The sequence below is a fragment of the Lentinula edodes genome (genome assembly GCF_021015755.1).
Source record: "Lentinula edodes strain Le(Bin) 0899 ss11 chromosome Unknown C8R40scaffold_35, whole genome shotgun sequence".
NCBI lineage: Eukaryota > Fungi > Basidiomycota > Agaricomycetes > Agaricales > Omphalotaceae > Lentinula > Lentinula edodes.
In genome coordinates, this window is record NW_025764341.1 from 467,022 (window position 1) to 482,878 (window position 15,857).

Sequence of the window (15,857 nt, forward strand, 5' to 3'; positions counted from 1 at the left end):
ATTTGAAGGCCTAGTAATGTTGTCGTGATAAGGAACAAAGTCTGGACATCATGGTCTCAAACAAGTGATGACCTCATGTAGAAGCTCATGGTTAGGGTTTAATTTTGATTTTTAGTCAACTACAATTAGCTATAGAAAATGGGTAGACACTGTGATATCAGAAAGCGACGAATGAAGACTAGCCGGCCGAAGTCCGTGTAGGGGCAGGTCCCTGGGAGGAGCCATTGCTCACAGTGCTAGAACGGTATTGGAAAATATCGTGCAAACGAGACAATTTATCCTCTGCCGCCCCCCCACTGACTCTACGCGGTGACTGAGGAGCCGAATCGCTATGAATGGGCGAAGAGGGAGGCTCTTGATGATTTGATTCCAGCTCTGGAAAAAATACTTTAGTATCTTCAGAGATGACGTGTATCTCAACTCACTTGACAAGGTATCCGCAACTGCAACGCCTCTTTCCTGATCTTCCGCTGCACGACTTGCTAGTGCACGGTTGATGTACTTTCTAAATGCAGCTCCAGTTGATTCCAGCATTTTCTCTACTCGAGGACGCTTGTGTGGATATGCCTTCAAAAAGTGATGAAGTTCGGTGATACCTTCTTTGTGCAGTGCACCAGTGGTCTCGCTCGATATATGGCCGATGATGACAAGCAATTGGGCATCAGGATCAGGTTCTTCAACGGGAGCATAGCCATTCCCACTTGCCGGTAAGGGACTATCACGACGACCAGGAGATTGTCGGAGTCCACCGGAGGTAGCAGAAGATGCTGTTTGAGGAGATATAGGACGACTGGATGTTGTTGACACTGGACGCGAACGCCGGTCGAGATCGTCATGCCCATTCTGCGGAGGTTCGGAGGTAGCATGTGCACTGCTTGAATTTAAAATACGATAAACGTATGGATACACGATTGTCGCAGAGGGATCATCAAAGGAGGCGGATAGTAGGTCGTAGACATCGTCCCCATAATGTGCTTAACATACATCAGCACCGCATTCTCTTTGAAAGGACGAGAAGTACTCACCAACTACATGTTGTATAATCACTTTGATAGTTCGCAATGGCATGTCTCCGCATGGTACTTTGTTCGTTGCTCTAGCTCGCCATTCGTTAGGAGGGACGGATTGAAGGAAGTGCTCAATAGCCGGAAATAGCTCGACTGGATCAAGTTTGCGCTCATTCAGATCCTGTGGAATACTACGTGCCAGCTTCCAGACACACTTCAGTACTAGTTCAGCGACTTTGGCCTCTTGTGAATCTGTTGTGGTGCGGTTGCTTGGAAAGGGCTTCACAATTTGAAGCAAGAGCGCAAACAAAGCCCTAGAAAGGCGCAATGAGTTTAATGTGAAACTGGAACGACCCAACTATCTTACCGGAAAACAGACATTCTGCGGCCGGTGGCAAACAAACGAAGAATTATCATGTTGATAAAGCGCGATAAATCCTTGACTTGTTTCACACTACTGTCATCTGTTTCTAACAACCTCAACGTCAGTTCCTCTAGAAGAGACGTCAGAATATCAATGGTCAATGATTCTGCTAGTAGCGGATGGTCGCAGAAGTTATTGAGCGTTTGGATGAGGTGTTTGGCGAGCCTAAAATTTTCTTCTGATGCGATGTCTTCAGGACGCTCGAAAATGTGGGCCATCTGGAGCGTTATTGTCTCAATTAGACCTTCAGTATGCTCTGCAAGATCCCTGTACAGTGGTGAGCTGTTGCATCCTTCGGGTCCCACACTAAGTATTTTCTGGATTTTTTTTAGCGCGTCGACCGACCGCGAAGGATCGCTACTCAAGATACTTGATATTGTGAGGGTGATGTCATCAGATCCAGCTGGTTGTAGGTCGTCTGGATCCTCGTCCCCACCGTTAATATTTTTGTCGAGGAGGGGTTTTTCATTTGTCAAAGTCAAATGGGAGTCGGAAGGGTGAGAAAAGTGCGACTTGGGCCGGCCGAGGCGCGATGGTAATGTAGGCTTTCGATTGGCGATCGTAGGAGACAGTGGCGTAGATGATTGAGAGGGACCAGGGAGATGAGATGTTGTCGGACCTTTCATACTGAACGATGGGGAAGGTACTCGATTAGATTGCGTAGGTGACGTTGAGCGCGTATGTGCTGGCGAAGGAGGTCGAGCTAATCTGGAGGCTCCAACTGCGGGGCTTGCTGGGCGTGGTATGTTTCCAACTCTGCTTGAGAACGCAGGAGAACTAGGACGGGGTAGACCACTACCTGCGATACGACCAATCTGCGGAGCGACCAGAGTGTGAGGCTTATCGTGAGAGCTTGGACCAGCAACTCGACGTAGACGTTCTTCCAATTGTGTTTTGTCCTTGGGAGGGAGATGACCGACGTAAGTCCACACCTTTTCACCTATGATAGTGTAGCCTTCGCTACACAATTGTCAGCATATTTTCCTTGTGTTATAAGGCGCACAGAACAATACCTCAAAACAGTCAAAGCGGATTTACGGACCGATGAATCTTTGTCTGATATCATAGATGAAATCAATGGGAATGCTTTAGATGGGTCGCAAGCACTGATTCCGGACTTCTTGAGCAACGTAGCTAGCTCATCGAGAGTTCCTTGGCGAGTTTTTGCTACCTTCGACTTCAATCCGTGTTCTAGTAGCAATTGAAAGACATGGCTATAGGCATATACTTTTGGTAACGACTGTATCATGTTCTGCACGCGCACACGAACTTGTTCGCGAGCATCCCCGAGCTATCGAGGGGCCAAGTCAATTCAAGCAAAGATAGTTGGATAAAATTCTGGACCAACCTTGAAAATGATAGTCGGTATGAAGCACAATGCTTCATTATCAGTTAACTGATAATTAATGTTGCGGAGAAAGGCCAATACGGTTTCGACTAGCTCCAAGCACTTGGATATCAAGCTCGGTTGAGGTTCGTGGGCCTTGATGGAGGCATACTTCAGAGGGAGATCGAAATTGGCGAGGCAAACTGCTTCCACTGTTTCATCTGCACCTTGCGCCAAGTTATACATATCGCAGAGCATATTAATTCCTGCAATGTGGTCGTTTATGGCATTATGATCGTGGCTAAACAGGCGAGAAATGACCTCCTTTGAAGCATGCCCTTCCATTTGACTGCATAACAAATCGGCGAGGTCCTTTCTTGTTGTGCCACTTTCATTGATCCATCTACCAGGATCCCGATTGCAGCGACTTTTCCTTGCTTCGACATTTGAGCTGAAGAATGGAAGAGAAAGTGATGGCGACGCTGGTGACGCCGCTATAGGTGCACCTTTGACGGCGGACGACGCCAGGGGACCTGGTCGCTTGAGTCCAGCGGGAGGTTTGGCTAACTTGGAAGCAGTAGCTTCGACGGGAGTTTCCGACCTCGATTCCGGTCGACGTGTGCTACCCAAAGGAAGTTTTCGGCGTACCCCAGTCAATTTGACCGATTTGGATGGGGGGTTCTCAGTTATCGCAGGTGATTCGGATCGAGGGGAGGAAGCCTGTGACTGGAACGGAGGCGCAGAAGCTTTGCCTTTACTGGCTGGAGCGGCAGGAGGCTCTACGGGGGCGAGGGGACGTGCAGCCTGGATTAGTGGAGCTGCAGATGTTCTTGATGCTGGCTTTAGAGAATTGGTTTGTTGCAACACATAATCGAAACCAGCACATGTAATCAGCACAGGAAGCAATGCCTGTGCCCCTTTACGTACGTCTCCATTGCGATCATCGAGGGAAGACACAATAGGAGCAGCCCAGCCGCTAAGATCCAGACCAGGAGTGGGTTCGTGTTCTTTGAACCAATCGGAGATCCAATGCAGCAAAGTTGCTTTTTGCAGAGGATTGGCGGTTTCAAGCCCGGAAGCAATACCTGGTACCAGAGAGTCCAGTGTTTCGCATGCATTGGCTATGCAAGTCAAAGTTGTGAGAGCAGCGGAACGAATTGGAGCCTTCTGATCTGCCAGAACTGTTGCTATAGGAATAACGAAGAAACGGTTCTGTTTCTCGAACGGTTTCCCCATCCCAGTCGCAATTCGAGCAACAATATCCAATGCGAGTAATTGTACAGATTTATTGGTATCGACTACTCTTGCTTTGAGCACTTGAGCAATTTCACCTGGGAGCTTTGTGAGTGATAAATCAACACAGCAGCTTGAGCACCGCTCACCCATGTTTGGTTTTAAGCGCTTATTACTGCCCTGATCCAGAATGCCTTGCAAAGTTTCTAACGCTTCTTTCTTTGTCTTCCAAGCTTCGTTTTTAGCATCCGCCAAAATAGTTGTGCCTTTCAGCAGCGCATCGATTTCAACACGGGGGAAAAGCTCGTCTAACGCGTCGCTACCAGTTCCACCAGATTGCGAAGTGGCCGTAGGTGCGGCTGCTACATCTGCTGATAGTCGTGTGGGTTCTGAGGGTGCAATGCCTTCGACTTTATCGAACTCCGAACTGATAGTATTCAGTAACTGGGGATTCAAGTCCTCGAGCAGGTCCTTGATGCCTGAAGTCACAGTCAGACCCGCATTTATGCTATGCTCTCTCAGAAATAATATGACGCACCGGAACCTGCAAAAAGCTTCATGGTTACTAAAGTTTTCGTTGCGCTTGTGCGAACAGTAGCGTTAGAGTTTTGAAGCGCAGTTTTCAAGAAATCGATGAGACTGCGAAGTGACAAACCAACAATCCCGAAATCGGTTAGGGCAGAGTTGATCCAGGCAATAGCGTCTGCGAGGACTTTCGGTGCTTTCTGCTTAGACAGAGGCTCATAAGCTGATGACCGCCTCAGTTCAACAATGTCTCGATGAGTAGCTAATAGACAGACCTTGATTGAGAACGAACTGCAGGGAAGTCTTCTCGCTAAATAAAAGCAGTGCGTCACCAGCAGGTTTCTTCAACTTCATATCTCCTAATTTTTCGACCATATGCGGCACACAAATGGCGACACACGATCTACCAAAGGTTGTAGAGTGTTCTGCTAACATAGAGCAGATACCGTATATTTTCGCTGAAACCTGTACTCCGAATCAGATTTAAAGAGATTCGAGTTGGAGGTTAGAGGGAAATTGACCTGGAAGTTCTTTTCCGCCCATCCCTTCTTCGCTAAAAGACGAATCATCACTTCTGAATCAACGTTTACGATTACACCATCTAACCAAGCGCTCATTTCATCAAGAGCAGCTAATCGTGTTTTCCAGTTTGCATCTCCCAAGTCGGTTAAGATAGATGCAGTAATTAAGTCGGCAGCCAAAGTCTCGGCGTCCTCCGGTGTGTGTTTGTATTTGAAAGTATCCAAAGCACCAGGAGCTGCTGGCGCTGTAGATTTTGCAGGCTTGGCACCGGTAGCTGGCGGTGGTTTCTTGGGTGGAGGAGCAGAGGGGGGGACAGACGAAGTTCCGGAGGGAACACTGGGTTTCGCTTTCTGAGTCTGTGATATTTAGTTTAATCAAACACAGACAAAACATTATAACGCTCACCATTAATCTTGCAGGAGGTTTGGCAACTTTCTTTGGCGGTTCGACATCATCTATTAAAAGTTCTTCTTTCATTGGCGGAGCAATCTTTGGAGGAGCCTTTTTTGCGAGAGGAGCAGCAGGCTTCATCGTAGGCGGAGCAGCACCGCCAACTTTGCATTTGACAGTAGCCTTTTCAAATGCTTCCTTGATTTTGGCCTTTCTAACATCGGCCAAAGAATCAATGACTGCGTTCAACGATCTCTCTCCCACCATTTTCATCAAAGTTCCCAAGCAGTTCGCGGCTTCATTCCGGCAGCCCTCGAAACTATCTTCCAGTATAGAGGCCAAAGTTTCGGCGAGTGGTTTGACTTGAGGAGGTTGGATGGGTGTTCTGGAGATGGCGAGACAACGGCGAAGAAATTTCAAAGTGCCTTCTTTCACCTGTGGATTCTTGTGCCCAAGCGCGGGACCGAGGTCAGGTATGATGTCGGAGAGAGTAGTCTGCGTAGCCAGATCACGCAAAACAGTAAAATCAACGCAACAAGTTCACTCACAGTCAAAAACACGGCGTCCAACGCGGTTCCGATAGCATCCGTCACCGTAGCCTTCCGTTCTTTCAACCGCTCAAGCATTGGAGGTACAACAGTCTCTCGGAATCGAGAGAATGAGGCCGACATACCCTTCGCCAGAGCCTCCAAGCACGCAGCAGCCGTCATAACACAGTTGATGTTAGCATCGGCTTGGACTCTGGCTGCTAATGATTTAGCTAAATCCCCCAGCGCAGGTGCATCTTTGATGCGGGGAGTTGCGTTTAGAACAGCCTGAAGTTCGTCAAGAACTTCCTTCCTTTCCTTCCATTTGGAAGATGTTAGCGCGGTGGAAAGCGAAGCGGGGAGTTTAGAAACAATGTCCTCCGGTTCTGCGAAGGCACGAGGATCGAAGTTGGCATCTGCAACAGTTACATTATTATCTGGAACTAGTAGACATTCAAGATATACTCACCTACATCATCGCCTGCACCATCTAGTGTCTGTTCATTATCTCCATCACCGTCATTCTCAGCCGTGGCTTCCGCTTCACGTGCTTGTGCTCTCGTCAACCGCTCAGGTTTCAATGTTCCTTTGCCTTTCCCTTCCTTCTCCATATTCTCGAATGCTTCCTTCAGTTCCTTCACTTGCACCGGCTTCAGGTCTGCGAGCCATGTCTCTATTGCAGGACCGATGTATTGGTACAAGGCGTGAGTGAGGAGAGTGCCTTCAGCGCGCACAGTTTTGTCACTATGGGCAAAGATTTTTGGTAATGCTTTGAGCAAAGGAGGGGGAGGTGTGGTTTGGATACCAAATAATCTAACTTTATCAGTGTCTGTAAGTGTCCTCATTTGACGCATACAAACTCACCTGATTATTTCCTTCAGGGCTACTATACATCCAGCAATAGTCTTAGGCTGCTTCGCACTCAACCCGGGGAGAATATCGCTCTATCATGCAGAGCGTTAGTCAAGGATTGCTAGAAGTTCGCATCAACTCACCACAACACCAGTTCCACTGTTTTCTATTTCCACGTATTGAAGCGTCAACTCCAAAGCATTTGCCTTGGTCCCTGCTCTCGACGATCCGTAACACTTATCGACTAGTGCAGGCAACACGACTTCCCGTGTCTTTGCGGCAGTTTCTCCTGCAAATTTGACATATGCCACCAAACATTCGATGGCCTTTTCCTGCGCGACAGCGTTGGAGTCTGTGGCTATCCTCTTCAGCAAATCGGGGTTGTTGGTGTAAGGTTTGAATGCGGGATCGGTATCGGATGCGGTATTTTGAAATGTCTTCAGAAGGGTCTCGTAGGCGCTGACTCGGGCTTTCCAATTTTTGTGAGCCAGTCGTTCAGCAACAGGAATCGAAGAAAAGTCCTCTTCTTGTGGAGGAGGGCCATCCATGTCGGCAAGGACAATGAACGGGAAGAATCAGTTTAGGAAGAGACTAAGAGACTCAAAGCCTGAAGAGTTGTTAAATCTCAACAGTCAACTGGCGCCAAAGCATATTGAGCACGTGACAATACGCACGTCCACAACCATACCTAAACCTTCAACACGAACGACATTATCTTCGTGAACCAACAGCGGCTAGCCAAGCTATCATCCCCATTATTCATCATTTAATGACATATGTACAGTTTACTCTTCCTAATGAAAAGAAATACCACCCAAGTTGAGAGCCATTACATTAAAGCGAGAAAATTTCATCTATCTCATCCTTCTTCTTCGCCTTCTCCCTTTGTGGACGTCCTTCGGTAGATTCAACTGTTTGCGTGCTCGACTGTTTGTCTACCACCCTACGTTCTATGATAATCGCTAGCATTTTTGTGAGCAGTCATGTATGCAAATTTTGAAAACCGGAAACTTACGAAGCCGCTCTTTACGGAATGTCGTTGATATTCGAGCCAGGATGGGCGTTGGGCGAGGTGGAGGTATAGGTGACTCTGTATGTACCTCAGGCACCTTTCCTTCAATGAATTCAGGGTTCTCAATGGTATCTGGCTAAGACATCTTCGAGCGATTGCATCAACACGACAGACAAAAAATCGCACCTTGTAAATAGGAAGAAGACGATCTATGACAGGAATGACAAATTGCAGTATCTCGATCATTTCTGCAACCACAGTCGCCAATCTCGAAGTAACAGCAATCAACGTCAGATACAGCTGAACAAATGCGCCCGTTTGAATAGCAAGTGAAAAAAAGCTGAAAGCAAGGATCAGCTTCTCAAGATCTTGAAGACGTTATTATAGGTTTGATTACTTGAATGCCTCGAAAGAGATCGTGTACATCTGATAAAGTGAGGATATATTATTTGTAGAAGGATGTGGTTTCGACTCGCCTTTCTCAGCAAATCCAGAAAAAGATAGAATCGTTCCTTGATTTTCTGTACATATTTCTCATCTGGGTAATGCGACCAGGAACCCTTCATCTGTTTACTTCTACGACACATGTAACCCATTCTCAGCCCAAAACTAGACGAAACTCACTGCGATTCGTCCTCCTTGCCAAAAAAACTTTGACGGAGGTCATTAACTAGGCTACAGGTTTGAAAGTCTTCTGTACGATGAGAGTACCTCCGGAGCTCATTTATACGTCGACTGAATAAAGAAGAACGATGCTGATTTTTATTTTTGTAATGAAGACGGTCCAAGACTTGCGTTTCGTCCGCCAACGCGGTTGTCATTGTCGACAACCGACGGAAAGACAATTTCAAGTCCTTCAGTACTGAGTCAACGGCTGCGTGTTGAGCTTGCGATAGGGATCGCCGCTCAGATAAAGAAGGCGAAGGCGCTGGAAGTAGTCTTCGACCGTTTGCCATAGATGATAGAAAGCAGAACAGTTTCCCACGGAACAGTTTTCTTCCAGTTGAGGTCACATCTATGGGGAATTCGACTGGCAAAAGACCGGCTTCCCTCGTTCAGGTAATGCATCCATTATGTTGCACTGCGTTTCTAAGATAACTTGTAGCACCCTTCCAAAAAGCGGAAGCTGAACAAGAACCCGTCTTCCAAATCCAAACCAAAAACGACTACCAAGAGGAAGGACGCAATCAAAGAAACAATCGACATACCGGATGCAGCTGTTGAGGACAAGGATATTCTTTCTGACCAAGATATTGACCTTCTGGATACGTATGGAGGTGCAGCAGAATTCTTGAATTCTCTTGACAGGAACGGAATATCCAGGTGAGCTTTGAATGTTGTCAGTTTGTACTCATTGATATATCGAACGTCCTACCTTATAGGAGTAAGCAGGAGACAAAACGATTGCGCCAATTGGATGCACCATGGAGAAAGGTCCCGGTCATCGACGACCTTCCTTCTGTAGATTCTCATGATGAGGATGAGGGATTTTGGAACTCTGAAATCAGTGACGATGAATTCCTGGACTCTTCAGACGACCTTGATTCCATGTCTAACTCTTCGCGCGAAAATGCTGACGGTTTCGATTCTGATGTTGAAATGCCTTACGAAGTTGCGCCTCGGAAATTACAGTGGCGTTCGCAAATCGAGACACAGGGTACAGAACGACTTCCTATCAAGTTAAAGGACGGCAGGATCCAAAAAACTGGTAGAAGCGTTGCGCTGTTGCCTGTTGCTGTGGAAGCGCAGTCTGAGTCAGATGGCGAAATGACGAACGAAATGATGAACGAGAAACCCATACGCGACGATGCTGCTACTGGGGCACGATTCGGTCGACTAGCGGTAATTGATATCTTGGCAAATAAATCGCGCCAGGCCAAAATACAAACTGCAAAGGATCAAATTGCCAGCATTTGTCAAGAGATACTTTCTGATCCAGAGAACTCAGTTGGTACATTCTGATCTCTCAACGGATCTCTGCTTACTCTTGACAATGATAGCTTATCCTTCTCAAACGACTACATGCGTTCTCTTTACCGTCAGTATCATCGGCCACATATCCTGAGCCCATTCCCAATGATCCTCTGATCCAAAAACTCGCATTTCTGTCTCAGATGGCCGTGTATAAAGATATCATTCCGGGATATCGTATTCGCTCCCTGACCGACAAAGAAAGATCTGAAAAAGTCAGCCAGGCTGTCGCTCGAACTCGAGAGTTTGAGCAAGGTTTAGTCTCGGTCTATCAAAACTATCTGCGCGTGTTGGAAGCCGAACTCAAAGGTGTGCAATTTGAAGTGTGCTTCGCTTGTTTTTATCTTAATCCGCTTCTGCTTGGAAATAGCGCGCAATGACTTGTCGGAGACGGCTTTGCAATGTATATGTTCGTTGCTAACAGAGCTTGTGCATTTTAATTTCCGTGTAAACCTCATGAGCTGTGTCGTCGCCCAATTGAGTAAGAAATCATGGAGTAAGGTCAATCTTCTGTCATTTTGTCGCACCCGTTCGCTTTGTACTAATTGCTAACGACTAGTTCTTAGACATCACAACTTTGCCTCGACACGATCATTGAAGTCTTTCGAAATGACTTAACTGGCGCTGCTTCTCTGGAGTTAGTTCGCCTTATCAATCGTATGATCAAAGAAAAGCATTTCAACGTTCATCCCGCCGTATTATCATGTCTTCTACACCTGCGCCTGAAAAGTGAACTAGGCGTTCGCTCTTCGGAGTCAAAGGCCGACAAACAAACTTGGCCTGTTGCTCAAAGCCGATCCAAGGGGAAGGATGCAGCAAGGAGAGCCAAGGGTAAAACATCGAATCAACCTCATCTCAGTAAGAAAGCTCTCAAAGTCCTCAAGGAGAAGAAAGAGATCGAACGCGAATTTCGGGACGCAGAAGCAGAGGTAGATAAAGAGGAACGAGCAACGACTGTAAGTCTATCCTGGACATCGAATTTCCAAAACATTTCGTAAGTTGATGCATCTATCTTTCAGCATACGGAAACCTTGAAACTCATGTTTGTGCTGTATTTCGGAATTCTCAAAAATTCGACCCCAACACTCTTACTCCCTGCTGCACTTGAAGGGATTATCAAATACGCCCACCTAGTCAATATTGATTTTTTCAGAGATCTCATGCAAGTGCTTCGGGGTTTAATTTTGTCTGACCCCGACGGCGATCAGGAAGCTAGTTTGAAAAACATCCTCATGATACAACATCGGTTGCTATGCATCGTTACCGCTTTCGAACTTCTCTCTGGTCAAGGTTCGTTCTCGACAATTTCAATGCATCAGTAACTGACGTAGTATCTCAGGAGAGGCTCTAAACATGGATCTCAGTGATATCATATCTCACCTATATGCAATAATTCTTCCTCTCGCGCTGATACCGGCTTTGGAATTTTCATCGGAACCTGCGACTCCTTCTCTGGCAGATATGTTGTTCCGGGCCTTGAACATTGTATTCTCACCAAGAACGCTTGGTAGCACAGCGCCTTCATGGCAATCCGCCGCCTTTGCTAAACGTCTACTTAGCTCGTGTATGCATTGGTCTGCTCCTGTGGTTGTTCGCACACTACAATTTGTCCAGGGTCTGGTTGTAAAAGACCCTCGGCTTCAAGCCTTACTGTCGACAGAAGATAGATCATTTGACGGGGTCTACCGACCTGATCTTGACGACCCACAACTGTCGAATTCTTTCGGAACTTGTCTCTGGGAAGTTTACGCTTTGAAAACCGGCCACCTAGATCCACAAGTCAAAATGGAGGCAGAAAAGCTCTTGATGGGTTCTTCGTGAGCGATGTTTCGTGACAAGGACAGCACGCTATCGGAGAAAGGATAGATAGGAAGAATATCATAGTTTATATCTCGTTGGACAACAAATGCTTCGAATTCTTTCCTTGCTGTCAAAACCCTTCTTTGTGGCCTATCATGAGCTCTGACACTTGATTCTCCACTCTTGTGTACCTTCACACATGTCTTCGATCAATTTGTCAATGTGCGTGCATCTTTCGATCTTCGTACTTTATGATCTTCTTTCACAAAAATCACCCTCAAATATGTAACATCTAATAACGTATGTCCAAGTGTCAATGCGCTCTCAAACGACGCGAATGCCCATTCCTGAATATCCGTTGTTCCTGTATGTTCAATTTAACGTACGCACCCACATTTCAAAAAAAAAGCAGAGAAGTACAATATTCTCCTATATCAGACTGATTAGGTTCCAAACTCCAATATCTGTCATCGAGAGACCCACAGTGAACGGGGTTTTTTTTCGCTCAGTATAGTCCATAGGTGCTACTTGGAAGGCAATTTCGTTATTCCACAATTTGGTGCAGCGTCGGCCATGTACATGATGATCGAAATATCAAGATTTTTGTGAACTACATACATTCTAGTAAACATGTACAAGGGGAGCTTGATATTCACAAGTTGCTGTCAGATCCTTTCACAAATAGACTTTCTTAAGCTCACTGCTTTGACCAGTGCTTTATTTGACTCTGAGGTCAAACATTGAGTGACACAATTTGGAAGGACACAGGTATATCTAGCAACAAGATATACAAAAAAAAATAGGTACTGTGCAAAGTTGAGAAATTTCCGTTGATTATGAGGTAAGTTCTAAAGTAGCAATAAGGTTCATTCTTCGAAGATACTTTTGAAGTTGATACATAGATGTTCAAAGAGTTTCGGAAAGTCAGAATATCCAGTCCTTGAAGTAAAACCTTAGTGGAGAAGAGTCCTTGTGTTTAGGAACCCGTTGTTCTGAAACTGCAATTTATCGAGGTGAACAATGCGGCTCAGTGATGGCGGGAGGAATGCTAATATTAATTCATAGGTAGGGAACGAAAGATTGAGGAGGGGAATATGTATCCTCCATCGAGCAATGAGGCTCTGAGCACTCAGCATGCAGCTGTATATGTGGCTCATTTAGCCATTGCGAGGGAGTGGATCGATTAAGGGAATTGGGGGAAATAACCGGGTGTACAGTAGGGAGACGCTCCCACCACAATAACTTTGCAGCTGGAAGCTGCTCCTGTCGATTGAGATTATATGTCATACGGAGGAAAGTCTGACCACTGAAACTTAATTCTTGATGTATCATCATTGCTCCTACAGCAGTAATTATATGTAGAAGAGCGGTGGAAAGGAAACAGACTACATACCTTGCTCGAGCAGCTGGCATGAAGACAGCGCACTTTCCGGGAAGTAAAGCATCATCAGCCGTCGATTGGATGACCTTGATAGTGCTTGCTCCGACAAAGTAACCACGGCTTCCTGTCTTGCAAGGCAAGACATTGGAACTTGATCCTCTGAAATTTTATGAGGTGTCTGAGCGACTAAAACCTCTCGACGCAGCATGTAAGGGCTGGCGGCAAGCGGTTCCTGCTTGGTTCCCGGGAAACCAATTGTCCGGGCAGAATAATTGAGATCAGAGCTCACACCCCATACTTGAGTGATGCATTTGTAATTTGTAAATGGTGAGCGAGTCACTGGACAGGTGGCCTCGAGCTGAACACCGAAGCCAGACAATGATTTTTTTGCAAGTGACGAGATGGCCTGAGGCTTAGGAACGTCCAACTGTAAGCATAAATATGCAACTCCATCCCCGGGAAGCTTGTCAAGATTTACGATGAGAGGAAGCATCGCATCTGTGAAGAGATACAACTTTGTTGGGGTAATAGGTGCTGCAAGAGGTTTTTCTGAGGTGACGATGGTCGTTGCCGGGGAGTGGTAATCCGAGGATAATGGAACGGACACTGATTTATGAAGCTGATGCCGTTGGCGGTTTTGTGCTTTGTGATCTGATACGAAAGCGGTAGTTTCCTCTGCTAGCGCTTGTTCGATACCAGCAATTGAAGTAAATGTACTTTGCATTGAACCTATCAAGCTATCGAGCTGTGGTTCACAGTGTTCGAGCTGTTGTGTACAGTTAGGTGGTTCCTGACGATGAATAATCGTCGTACGTGGCGTCTGTTCGGGATAATTAGGTGCTGTGGACATTGATATTCCTCGATTTACGACTTCGGACATCTCATCTACCTTCGGCAAGTTCCGCCTTTGCGTAGATTGCGTAGGTAGAACTACACAAGTCATTTCAAGCGACTGTGAGGGGCTAGAGTGCGCAGACGAACCCGGGGAAGAATAAGGAGATGTCACCAGTCTAGACCATGACTCCGGCGAGGCCATACCGAGAGATGGCCTGTGTGACGAGGAGCTAGAAGAAGAGGTGGAGAAGTACGAGAGTGATGGTGAAGGGTGACGCTCGGTTGAACCTTGGGAGTTGGAATGTTGCTCAGACGAAGAGTCGGACCCTGAAACAAGGCGGTAATCTACAGCCCCATATCAGTAAACAGCACCACCACTTGTTGATCGAAGATATAATGAGAAATATTCATTCAAAAATGCCGAATGACTCTAAAATCCATATACTTACTGGAAAAATTCCCATCGGCTCTCCACATATTCTTGAGTACCTGTAAATGAGACGCGACTTGTTTCCGGGAACGCTCAATCCCGTATTGGGCAAGATGTTGAACAAGGAAGGCATTGCGTAAACGAGAACGACCTGGGATAGCGGCATCTGATGTTCTTGCTATATGATTCTGTGAAATTGTAGAAGCGTAGTACGCTCGAAGACCTGTTGAATAATAAGGAAGTCACTGAGTTCAATCGTCTTACATGTTTACTAACCATCGACAAATATCTGTTCTACCGACTCGGGCCATACTTCATTACCAGTGCCGTCCTTAAGAAGTTTGTGGTGTTTTCGAAGCGGCGTCAATGCAGATCTTGTAGTTGACTGCACGGACAGTTCCACAGGATCGTCGTTTATTTTAATCTGGTAAGGCGTAGCTCGAGGACCGTGACCGTGCGTAGGAGAAAAATCGGGCGACGATGAGAGTGTGGATGTCATTGGACTATACGAGGGGAATTTGCCGTTCATTGCTAGGAAGGAGCGTAGAAAAATAAAATCATACTCGTTACATGTAATGTATATATAATTTTTTCCTAGCAGCGTGTATGGAAATAAAAAGAAATCTAAGATGGCTCCTTAACTTGGTAGCACTGGAACGGACTATGTATCGCGACTGTCACCCGTACGAAACTTGATGAAGATCCGTCGAGTCAGGAATGGCAGTTCGTATCCAAAGTCCTGGTGTGAGGATAACTGAGCGATGGCCGAAGATGCAGATCCGTGCAGTCACTTGCAGCGTGCCATTTGGGGCTACATCACCATTGGTGCTTGCTTGTTTTGAACTAAATTCTTGTCGGATATGTTGGATTTGGTGTGGCTGATATATGTGTGAATTCCCTACGTTATTCCGTACCTCTTTTGATGCGACTCGGTTTCAACACCACAATGTCGTTTTCAGTCACTGCCGATGATCCATAGTTCATTCCGTAGGACACAATTTCTATCACCGGTCTAATCCTGGTTAACAGCACATTAAAGAACCGCGATGTGACCAGAAAAGAAACGAACCGGAACTCCATATCCAGCTCTGAATGTTTCCGAGTCCTCAAACGTCTTTTGACTTCTCTCTAAGGTGATTAGCGCTCATTCACCGCATCGGGTAGGGCAATAGGGCATTATCTCTTCCCACGCTCTCCTTCCAAAATTTGCGGAAGTCGGAAGAAAGGTAGTCACAACTGCTCGTCGCACGTTGAGAAGAAAGCAACTTCTATGCTTTTGTAACCTTCTCTTGTGTGGCTTGATGCGAGGATTTTTGATTCAGTGCAACCTTTGCTCTGACCTCGTGTTTTTTGAAATCTTCACCGATAGACTGTAACTCGCTTACTTATCCTGATATCGTTTCTCTTCCGATCGTTGTGAACTCTGCAAGCTCTTACAAATATTATCCGGAGCGTAACTCACTTGCCGACCTGTTACATATTTCCACAGTAATCACCAGAAGCAGCAACAGTATCCTGGATAAAAGGACAATCTATCACAATGCAAAGATATGGGCCAAATAATTCAGCAAAAAGAAGTTTTTATCTTATCACATTTTTACCCTCATGCCTTGCAGAGAAGC

The 15,857-nt window shown here is 46.1% G+C and overlaps 4 protein-coding genes across 4 annotated transcripts; 1 reads left to right on the forward strand and 3 right to left on the reverse strand.

Moving 5' to 3' along the window:
- Positions 1 to 72: 72 nt before the first annotated feature.
- On the reverse strand, positions 73 to 7,537 carry C8R40DRAFT_1120726 (ARM repeat-containing protein). The gene is made up of 15 exons (XM_046228781.1): positions 6,951 to 7,537; positions 6,820 to 6,899; positions 6,425 to 6,768; positions 5,977 to 6,371; positions 5,444 to 5,923; positions 5,038 to 5,394; positions 4,792 to 4,981; positions 4,530 to 4,739; positions 4,141 to 4,470; positions 2,780 to 4,089; positions 2,445 to 2,722; positions 1,375 to 2,391; positions 1,026 to 1,321; positions 426 to 974; positions 73 to 375 (listed from the first exon to the last, which is right to left on the reverse strand). Exons 1-15 carry the CDS (start codon positions 7,353 to 7,355, stop codon positions 179 to 181), a joined length of 6,438 nt encoding a protein of 2,145 aa, XP_046082980.1. The 5' UTR covers positions 7,356 to 7,537; the 3' UTR covers positions 73 to 178.
- On the reverse strand, positions 7,538 to 8,795 carry C8R40DRAFT_1120737 (uncharacterized protein). The gene is made up of 6 exons (XM_046228782.1): positions 8,444 to 8,795; positions 8,296 to 8,395; positions 8,217 to 8,245; positions 8,006 to 8,159; positions 7,823 to 7,955; positions 7,538 to 7,769 (listed from the first exon to the last, which is right to left on the reverse strand). Exons 1-6 carry the CDS (start codon positions 8,773 to 8,775, stop codon positions 7,642 to 7,644), a joined length of 876 nt encoding a protein of 291 aa, XP_046082981.1. The 5' UTR covers positions 8,776 to 8,795; the 3' UTR covers positions 7,538 to 7,641.
- On the forward strand, positions 8,796 to 11,949 carry C8R40DRAFT_1120743 (nucleolar complex-associated protein 3). Its single transcript, XM_046228783.1, has 9 exons — positions 8,796 to 8,878; positions 8,925 to 9,142; positions 9,202 to 9,766; positions 9,820 to 10,099; positions 10,161 to 10,291; positions 10,357 to 10,746; positions 10,810 to 11,080; positions 11,130 to 11,812; positions 11,902 to 11,949. The coding sequence occupies exons 1-8, from the start codon at positions 8,837 to 8,839 to the stop codon at positions 11,609 to 11,611; spliced, it is 2,379 nt and encodes a 792-aa protein (XP_046082982.1). The 5' UTR covers positions 8,796 to 8,836; the 3' UTR covers positions 11,612 to 11,812; positions 11,902 to 11,949.
- A 345-nt stretch (positions 11,950 to 12,294) lies between these two features.
- On the reverse strand, positions 12,295 to 14,941 carry C8R40DRAFT_538809 (uncharacterized protein). The gene is made up of 5 exons (XM_046235381.1): positions 14,512 to 14,941; positions 14,255 to 14,458; positions 13,953 to 14,150; positions 12,984 to 13,901; positions 12,295 to 12,930 (listed from the first exon to the last, which is right to left on the reverse strand). The coding sequence occupies exons 1-5, from the start codon at positions 14,762 to 14,764 to the stop codon at positions 12,650 to 12,652; spliced, it is 1,854 nt and encodes a 617-aa protein (XP_046082983.1). The 5' UTR covers positions 14,765 to 14,941; the 3' UTR covers positions 12,295 to 12,649.
- Between the last annotated feature and the right edge of the window lie 916 nt (positions 14,942 to 15,857).

What these genes read in the sequence shown, in the direction of transcription:
- C8R40DRAFT_1120726 (XM_046228781.1), bottom strand. Translation starts at nt 7,355, where the DNA reads ATGGATGGCCCTCCTCCACAAGAAGAGGACTTTTCTTCGATTCCTGTT. An exon ending in TGGTGCAGGCGATGATGTAG is followed by an intron (nt 6,372 to 6,424) that starts GTGAGTATATCT and finishes TAACTGTTGCAG; the next exon opens with ATGCCAACTTCGATCCTCGT. An exon ending in TCCGCTTTGACTGTTTTGAG is followed by an intron (nt 2,392 to 2,444) that starts GTATTGTTCTGT and finishes ACAATTGTGTAG; the next exon opens with CGAAGGCTACACTATCATAG.
- C8R40DRAFT_1120737 (XM_046228782.1), bottom strand. Translation starts at nt 8,775, where the DNA reads ATGGCAAACGGTCGAAGACTACTTCCAGCGCCTTCGCCTTCTTTATCT. An exon ending in TTCTGGATTTGCTGAGAAAG is followed by an intron (nt 8,246 to 8,295) that starts GCGAGTCGAAAC and finishes TCACTTTATCAG; the next exon opens with ATGTACACGATCTCTTTCGA. An exon ending in ATCTCTTTCGAGGCATTCAA is followed by an intron (nt 8,160 to 8,216) that starts GTAATCAAACCT and finishes CCTTGCTTTCAG; the next exon opens with CTTTTTTTCACTTGCTATTC.
- C8R40DRAFT_1120743 (XM_046228783.1), top strand. Translation starts at nt 8,837, where the DNA reads ATGGGGAATTCGACTGGCAAAAGACCGGCTTCCCTCGTTCAG. An exon ending in GTAAGAAATCATGGAGTAAG is followed by an intron (nt 10,292 to 10,356) that starts GTCAATCTTCTG and finishes ACTAGTTCTTAG; the next exon opens with ACATCACAACTTTGCCTCGA. An exon ending in AAGAGGAACGAGCAACGACT is followed by an intron (nt 10,747 to 10,809) that starts GTAAGTCTATCC and finishes TCTATCTTTCAG; the next exon opens with CATACGGAAACCTTGAAACT.
- C8R40DRAFT_538809 (XM_046235381.1), bottom strand. Translation starts at nt 14,764, where the DNA reads ATGAACGGCAAATTCCCCTCGTATAGTCCAATGACATCCACACTCTCA. An exon ending in ATCTCCTTATTCTTCCCCGG is followed by an intron (nt 13,902 to 13,952) that starts GTTCGTCTGCGC and finishes TGACTTGTGTAG; the next exon opens with TTCTACCTACGCAATCTACG. An exon ending in ATGCCAGCTGCTCGAGCAAG is followed by an intron (nt 12,931 to 12,983) that starts GTATGTAGTCTG and finishes TTACTGCTGTAG; the next exon opens with GAGCAATGATGATACATCAA.